The sequence below is a fragment of the Miscanthus floridulus genome, chromosome 9 (genome assembly GCF_019320115.1).
Source record: "Miscanthus floridulus cultivar M001 chromosome 9, ASM1932011v1, whole genome shotgun sequence".
Taxonomy (NCBI): Eukaryota; Viridiplantae; Streptophyta; class Magnoliopsida; order Poales; family Poaceae; genus Miscanthus; species Miscanthus floridulus.
In genome coordinates this window covers 30,387,980-30,396,488 of record NC_089588.1, presented here as the reverse complement: position 1 = coordinate 30,396,488, position 8,509 = coordinate 30,387,980, and the positions used below count along the sequence as shown (strand labels likewise).

Below are 8,509 nucleotides of genomic sequence, written 5' to 3'. Positions count from 1 at the left end.
CACTTCGCGCACATCGTAGTCTCACAGATCCCGTCTCGTCCGTGATCGGTGATCCGTCAGTCCGTCTCGTGTCTCGCGCCTCGCGGCAGATCAGTATACTAATCTGATTTCTGATGCAATTAATTTTTAATATTTTAATCAACATTGATGGATAATGACTAATATAATATTGATCCATCTAGGTGTTTAGTTATATTTATTCTGGTTCTGGATTATCTAGTGTTTCGATCAGGGCTGAGTCATGTCTTGTGCAAATCGGTCTAGAAAGTATGAATCTGGTTACCAAAAGCGTAAGAAAAAACAAAGAATAGAGGATTTAACTCAATCTCAAAAGGGGGCTATGGATAAATTTGTTAGAAAAGAGTCACAAGTGTCCACCAATAATGATGACAATGATCCTAGAGATGGTCAGATGGAGACAGAAAATATTGTTGGGGTCGAGGAAGTTCTTATTGATAACACAAACATTGAAATGGATAACAATGCTGATAACATTGGGGCCAATAGTACTTCACCAATTGCAGATGTTAATGATTCCTTTCAGCCTGATATATTTGATCCTAGATATTGGGATTCCCTTGATCATAAACAAATTGATATTTTAGCAGAGAAGGGCCCTAGAAGAGATTTTATCAAATGGAGAGCATTGTGATAGGGATTGGCTTGTCTATTCTAAGGAACTCGATAGGGTCTTTTGCTTTGGTTGTAAATTATTTACAAAAGGCCATCGAAAAGGCCAGTTGGCAAATGAGGGGTTTAATGATTGGATACATCTTGGTAGTAGACTTAAAGAGCATGAAACAAGTCCAAATCATGTTTTGAGTATGGCAACTTGGTATGAGTTGCGTAGTAGATTGCAAAAGGATCAAACTATTGATAAAGCCGCTCAACGACAACTCGAGAAAGAAAAGGACCATTGGAGAAAAGTTTTGTTCAGAATTGTTTGCATTGTTAAATTTCTTGCCAAGCATAATCTTGCTTTTCGTGGGACTAATAGCAAACTGTATGAAGATAGCAATGGGAATTTCTTGGGATTGGTTGAGATGTTGGCTGAATTTGACCCAATTATTCAAGAACATGTTCGTCGTATTACAAGTGAGGAAACTCAAGCTCATTATCTTGATTTTAAGATTCAGAATGAGTTGATACACTTGCTTGCTTCTGCTATTAAGTCTGAAATTATTAAGAAAATAAAGAGTGCAAAGTACTTCTCTGTCATACTTGATTGTACTCCTGATGCAAGCCACCAAGAACAAATGTCTTTAATTATAAGATATGTTGACTCATCTTCAAGTGATGTTCGCATAGAAGAATCCTTTATAGGATTTTTGGATGTCAACGATACAACTGGGCAAGGACTTTTTGATGTGCTGGAGAATGAACTAAAGCTCCTTGGTCTTGATATAGATGACGTGAGCGGACAAGGTTATGACAATGGGTCAAATATGAAAGGAAAACATAAAGGGGTAAAGCTAAGGACAATGGGTAAAAAAGAAACTTTTGGATGTAAATCCCCGTGCTTTCTATTCTGCTTGTGGTTGCCATAGCCTTAATTTAACACTTTGTGATATGGCTAAGACTTGTGGTAAAGCTAATGACTTCTTTGGAATCATCCAGCGCATCTATACAACTTTTGCTAATTCTACTAAGAAATGGCAGGTTCTAAAAGATAACATATCAGGATTGACTCTCAAGTCAGTATCAGCTACATGTTGGGAGAGTCGTGTTGAAAGTGTTAAAGCTATAAGATTTCAGTGCACAGACATTCGAGAGGCTCTACTTTAGGTACCCAATATTGTTGTATTGATATTTGATAATGATGTACTTATTTTGGCAATCTCCAACTATAACACATATTTTCTTCCTTTCAATTTCAGGTATATGATGTTGATAATGATCCAAAAACAAGCAGTGAGGCTAAGGGCTTGGCAAACAATGAACTTGGAGAGTATGAATTTATATTGGCAATAGTCATTTGGTATGAGGTATTATATGCCGTTAATTTAGTAAGCAAACACTTGCAAGCAAAGGGTATGCTTATTGATGTTGCTATTGAGAAAGTGGAAGGGTTGATTTCTTTCTTCAAGGATTATAGGGAAACTGGTTTCTTAGAGGCATTAGAGATTGCCAAAGGAATTGCACTTGAGATGGATATTGGTACAACGTTTCGTAAAAGAAGAGAAATTAAAAGAAAGAGACATTTTGATGAGAACTTAGATGACACAAATGCTGGTACACAGTCTGCAGAGGAGCTATTTAGAATCAGCTATTTTTTATCTGTTGTTGATCAAGCAATTTCCTCACTTACAACAAGATTTGAACAATACCAAAGTTACCAACAAAATTTTGGTTTCTTATTTACCTCTGAAACATTACAGTCATTGGATGACACGAGTTTGAAAATCTTCTTGTGATAATCTTGGGGCTGTCCTTACAAAAGACAGAAAATCTGATGTTGATGCCAATGAATTGTATGTGGAGTTGAAGTTTCTTCAAGATTTCATTCCTAAAGAAAATATGGGTCCTCTTCAAATCCTAAAGTTCCTAAAGTGGCATGACTGTTTTCCCAATGCAAGTATTGAATATAGAGTTCTGTTGACCATTCCTGTGACCGTTGCATCGGCAGAGCGAAGCTTTTCTAAATTGAAACTATTGAAGTCATATTTGCGTTCGACAATGACACAACAAAGACTTAATGATTTGGCTACAATAGCACTTGAGAGTGGATTGCTGGTGAAGATTGATTATGAGCATATCATTGAAGATTTCGTTTCAAGGAACACTAAAAGAATGAAGTACTTCAATTAAAGATTATGAAAGCAAAAGTCGAATAGGTACGGTTTTTTATATATCTTACTATCTTAGTGTGATATGTATCATATATCTTATTTACAGTCATATTTTTTAGGGAGGTAGGCCTCATTTTAGAGTTTGGTACAGGGCCTCGATTTTTGTCGGCTCGGCCCTGCCTCTGATAGGGAAACGTGCCAATCTCCCCCTCGATCCTACCCCTGATGTCGACGAGCAGGCAGCGAAGCCTGGCCACCTCGGCCTCGAGCGCGGCGTGGCTCTGGACCTTCTTCATGAGCTGCTGGTTGAGCGCCTGGAGGTGGACCACCTCCTCCTCCAGCGACGCGGTGTGGGCCTTCTTCTTCTCACGGTACTTCCTGACGGCGGTGCAGTTCCCCGAGGGGCGCTTCTTGGAGGCGGCGTTGTTGTTGCCGGTGGTGTTGTTGTTCTCAGACGGCGACTCGGCTGTCTCGGGTTGGAGAAATCCAGGTCCCCGTCGTCCATTGCTGCTGCGGGCGCGCCGGGTGTGCGGGCGGGCGGGCGGGCGGACGCTGGGCAGTCAAGGACACATCCACCCACCTGAGAACATGACAAACCATCGGAAAATTGTGCTGGTATTAGTACTCCATCGCTGCTTCGGAGACAAACGGATTCAAGGCAGCGGGGGAACAGATTCTACCAAAGACACACGGAACGAGCAAAATCAAATCCGCCGGAGCATGGAAAAAAAGAAGACTACAAAAACACGTCAAATGGGACCAGCTTTTGATTTTTTTAGAAGTCAAATATTAGGAACTATTAGAGATGAACTTCTTTTTTCTCCTAAAACCTTTTTAGGAGTTGGTAAATATAGACTTTTTAGGAGGAATATTTAGGTAACTCTTGGAGATGCTCCTAGAGACAAAATTCAGTGCAGTGAAATAGTGAAATGTGTGCAGATGAGTCTGCAACAAGCGGAATCTCTAGAAAGGATGTTTCAAATATCATCGTCGTCTGTTCGTCTCTCCAGCCTCCACCCTACATCTCTCATGTCAACAGACACAGTAGGAAGCAACGAGCAGGGTGATGTGATGCAGTGCTTTCTAGAGCTCGGATGTGATGCTCAAGGCATCATCAAGCCACTTGCACGGAGCTCCCTTGGGCCCGTTCGGATAGGGAGATTCTTGGCCAGGAATCGTTCCCCTCATTCACGGTTATATAAATTTGACTACCATTTCTGGTAGGAAGGAACGGTTCCGTGGCACTATTTCTCCGTAACCGAACGCTGCCTTGGTCGTCTCTGCCTCGCAGGTCGCAGCCATGCATGCATGCACGAGTGGTGATGGTTCAAAATCAGGTCGCTCGCTCTTGACATTTCGCAGCCGCATCATGTCATGACTAGGATTTAGCATCGGCATGATATTCCCCGTGACAAAAAGTGCCACAAGAGGGTTGCATGCTGAAAGAGACAGCACTTTGTCACGAAAGACAAAAATCTAAACTCTTTTACTGCAGAACACTGTCACGGCACACAATGACACAAATATGCGCTTCTAGTGTGTACGTACGCTCCTGATTTCTGAAAGGCACTTTTGTTAACTTTGTGCACCAGAACATTCGTTCAGATTAGGCAGAAGGCCAACAAAGAGCATGAGGCACATACGTACATAATTACAGGCTACAACACTTTTATTAGGATAATTGCTTGCATTACAAAATTTTCGGCTTCCCCGGTCACGAGAAAGCGACCGCTGAGAGCGACTCTAGTACATGACGTTGCAATTATAGTGCATAGAACACTCAACAAAACCTACAGCGCGTTGTTGCCTGTTTGCCACCAACCTGAACCTGAACCAATTCTAAGTACAGCTAGACTAGACAAGACAATTACATACACCATACCATCAACAATTCAACAGCACCTGAATCCAGTAGGATTCATTCTTAAGTTGTCATAGCTACTTGACCCGACAAAAAACCGACGGTTAGATTAATCCGATACCCGATCCGACGGCTAGCTAGTTCTCTGCCAACCATGATCATCACAAGTCATCCACCGTGCTCAGCACTTATCGATCTCCATGCGGTTGCTGCCCAAGAGCAAGGGTGTGCAGAGATCTTGTACAATTACCAGTTGCACGTCGATCTGAATGAATGAAGAACTGATGAACACCTGATCGCCGATGGAGCGGAGAACTCACCGGATTCTCCGTCGATCTGCGGCACGAAGAGTGTGTGCACTGCACGGTGGTGTTGGCTTTGCTGCACTACACCTAGACCGGCTCGCAATTCGACCTGAACCGTGCTACACGACGATCGACAAGAACGTCCATGTCAGTGGTCAGTGCCCTAGAGGAGAGAAGAAAGCAGGGCGGGGCGGCGCTTGCGTTCGCGTCGCTTCAGAACGGCTTGTGCAGGTACGAGTACGACGCGAGCATGTCGCCGAACGCGGCGGCGTCGACGCGCGCGAACAGGCCCGGGGAAGGCGGCCCGAACAGCGAGCTCCCGTCGTCGACGTCGACGTCGACCATGAACCCGTCCTCGGCGGCCCAGTCGCCGCCGACGCCGACGGGGGCCCACCACCCGGCCTGGCTCTCGGCGTGGTCGCGGTCGGGCAGGTCCGGCGACGGCGAGAGCACGTGCTCGGAGCCGCAGCTGGAGTTGTCGGTGTGCGCGTGGTGGTGCGTCGTCCACGGCATGGAGTTGTTCGAGTCGTCGCGGTCCGGGTCGAGGTCCGCGTCCGCGGGCGGCGACGACAGCGCCGGCGCGATCGCGGGCACCGAGGCCGGGGCCGTCGGGACCGCGGCCGCGGCCGACGGGCGGTCGAAGCACAGCATCCCCGCCGACGGCGTCTCGAGGTCGTCGTAGTCGTAGTACCCGCCGTACTCCGGGAACTCCACCTTCATCGGCTTCGCTGCCGCCCCGCCGCGGGCACCGGCGCGTGGGTTGTTCTTGGACGCCGCGGGCGCCGGCGCCGGCTTGACGTCGTCGGCCACGGCGTCGTCGTCGCCGTCGTCCACCGTGTCGTACCGCTCGATCACGCCCTTCTTGTTGTAGATCCGGCACAGCACCCAGTCATCCAGCTGCAAGATCGAAGAGACAACAAGGTTCAGAACCACCAAATCCACGCGAAATCCCAGTGAAAAGTCAATCCAAGCTGATTGGTTTTTACTACGCGTTGGAGGAGGCTTGGAGATGAGGTCGACGTGACGACGTGACGTCGGATTCGGTGCGCGTGTGGTGTCATTTGTTTGCTCCTTTGCGGGCGCGGGCGATAAGATCAGGCGGCGCTGGCTGGCGCTCGCCCGCCCGCCAGAGCCATGGACCACGGTTGGTTGCCGCGCTTGTCTCTATCGCGGCGTGCGTGAGCCGTGACGCCACGCCGCCCGCCCGCGCTTTATACATGTCTCTAGAGCCTATCCCTGCGGCTGCCCAAGTAGCCGTGCGTGCTGTCACGAAAGGGACAACTCGAGCATGCTAGCTGCTGCAAATGGACAATTTGCACGCCTACCTTTTTCAATTCCTCCTCTTAACTAATCTGCATAGTTGCAAGCCTAACAACACAGCATTTCCACCGTTTCTTGTTGTAACATTGGGAAAAACAAAGATCAATCCCTTTTTTTTTATTTCTCTATAACTTCTTTTCTCTAACTGAAAGTAGTGTCAGTATTTTGGGAAGAGAAATATCTCCTCAGCTATGAACGAATCAGCAGCAAGGTCGTGGATGGAGCAGTGAGTGAATATAATTACCCTGAGCGCGTTGTTGGTCTTCTTGCGGGCGGCGGCGGAGCGGTCGACGTCGGCGAGGCGGTACTCGTGCATGATCCAGTTGGTCTTGACGCCCTTGGGCGGCTTTCCTGCGTAGAAGACGAGCGCCTTCTTGATGGCCACGGGGCGCGGCGACCCCACCGGCTTGTCGGCGCCGGTGGCCTTCCAGTACCCCGTCCCGGCCGCCCGGTTCGGCCTCGACCCGTTCGGGTACTTGCGGTCCCGCGGCGAGAAGAAGTACCACTCCTTCTCCCCACCGAACGCCTTCTCTGCAACCAGTCGATCGCAAAAGCTGGTGAGGTCAGGTCACCTCGGATTTAGCACTGACTGATAATCAGATCGTTGGGTGTGCCTAGCTACGGACCTGGGAGCTGCCATGGGTCGAACTTGTAGAGGTCGACCTCGGCGATGACCGGCGCGGCGAGCGGCAGGCCGCCGCACTTGCGGAGGAGGTAGTACATCACCAGCTCGTCGTCGGTGGGGTGGAACCGGAACCCGGGCGGGAGCTGCAGCGCGCCACCGCAGTCCATTCGATCCATCGGTCACCTAGCAACCGCCGCCGGGATTGGAGACGAGGAGAGCTCAGCTGATTGCTGGGGTCGTTTCTTCAATCGGCCTCAGCTGGTTGGAGGAGACTGGAGAGCTTTTGTTTTGGAATGGAACATCGCGCAGCCGTACCCGTGGTTACTTATAGACGGGCGGCGGGCTCGATGTGACGCACGTGCAACTTGGTGGAGCGGCACGGCCGGGGCGGGTGAGCGAGCACGAGCAGGCAGGTTGACCCCAAGCCGAAGCGGACGCGTGTCGCGCATCGGAGGGGCGAGCGGGGCGTTTGGGCGGTGGGATGCGAGGGCGAGGGTGATTTTGTCATCGCTTTTTGGCGCCGCCCGGGGGCTGGGCCTCTGTGTCTGTGTCGTGCCGTGCCTGCCTGGTGGGACCTTTTTGCTGTCATGAGTCTGCGTGGGCCCGCGTGGGGCCTAGGCGTCTTTTTTCTGTGATATATATATATTATTTTCAGGAAACGGTTTTTTATTATGCTTGGCAGTGGAGATTCCCATCGTCCACTTGGTCGAGCCCCAGTTTTTTCTTTCTTTTTGATAAATAAAGGTGGGCGAGTAAAATAACAATACCGGTTGAGGTAATCACGGTCGATTCCGCCCTGATTCCCTAGGCTTAAACTTTGATGATCACCAAGCGCATTTTGGTCAGCTTTACGGCGGTATGTGCATCGAAATTGTAGGTTTATTTTTACAAGCGGCGCTCTTCCCAAGCGTCAAAATTTGTAGCTACGCATTGATTTTCCTGTTTTCTTTTAAAGAATTGTATAAAATATATCTCGGTTTTTCCATATTGGGGATGGGTGCGGAGGGGAGTTTTAGTTTATGACGATATGCAATACCTAGTGCGAAATTTTACCAAATCCATAAGGTGAACCTTCTAAAATGGAGTTTTGTCGGTGCAGAAAGTGATCAACACGTAAATATTTGTAGTTTTGCCGTACGTTGTGATCGGAGATGGCCTAGCACTCAATGACACAGGGTTTATACTGGTTCACGCAACGTGCCCTACGTTGAGTCGGTCGATGACTTTATTCCTGAGCCCAGGTGCTCGGAGTTTGCAGTGGGGTTACAAAACGAGAAGGAGAAAGATGGGGGTTCAAGAGGTCCGGTCGTACTCCGGTCGGAAGGGCCGAGAGTGACGGGAGCCCCGCTATGAGCTAAGTGTTCAAGCGTGTGCTTGTGGTTTGAACCTGGCGGTTCTGTTGTTGTGTGCTAGTGAACTTGATCGATCTAATAAATCTAAGTGAGTCTACTTGACCTTCTCTATTGGGAGAGAGCACATCCTCTTTTTATAGATGAAAGGGATGACCTTACAAGTGACAGGGAGGAAGTACGTTTGCTGCTAAGTCTTGCTGCCCACGCCGGCGGGTACGAGACGATGGTAGGCGCCCACAATACTAATGAATGTCAGA

The 8,509-nt window shown here is 48.4% G+C and overlaps 2 protein-coding genes and 1 pseudogene across 2 annotated transcripts; 1 reads left to right on the top strand and 2 right to left on the bottom strand.

The window, feature by feature from the left end:
- The first annotated feature begins 340 nt into the window (after positions 1-340).
- Positions 341-2,808, top strand: LOC136479580 (uncharacterized; annotated as a pseudogene).
- Positions 2,809-2,856: 48 nt separating this feature from the next.
- LOC136479579 (basic leucine zipper 23-like) lies at positions 2,857-3,419 on the bottom strand. Its single transcript, XM_066477401.1, has 3 exons — positions 3,415-3,419; positions 2,985-3,341; positions 2,857-2,860 (listed from the first exon to the last, which is right to left on the bottom strand). Exons 1-3 carry the CDS (start codon positions 3,417-3,419, stop codon positions 2,857-2,859), a joined length of 366 nt encoding a protein of 121 aa, XP_066333498.1.
- Positions 3,420-4,433: 1,014 nt separating this feature from the next.
- On the bottom strand, positions 4,434-7,211 carry LOC136483612 (NAC domain-containing protein 71-like). The gene is made up of 3 exons (XM_066480723.1): positions 6,902-7,211; positions 6,520-6,806; positions 4,434-5,852 (listed from the first exon to the last, which is right to left on the bottom strand). The coding sequence occupies exons 1-3, from the start codon at positions 7,074-7,076 to the stop codon at positions 5,169-5,171; spliced, it is 1,146 nt and encodes a 381-aa protein (XP_066336820.1). The 5' UTR covers positions 7,077-7,211; the 3' UTR covers positions 4,434-5,168.
- Between the last annotated feature and the right edge of the window lie 1,298 nt (positions 7,212-8,509).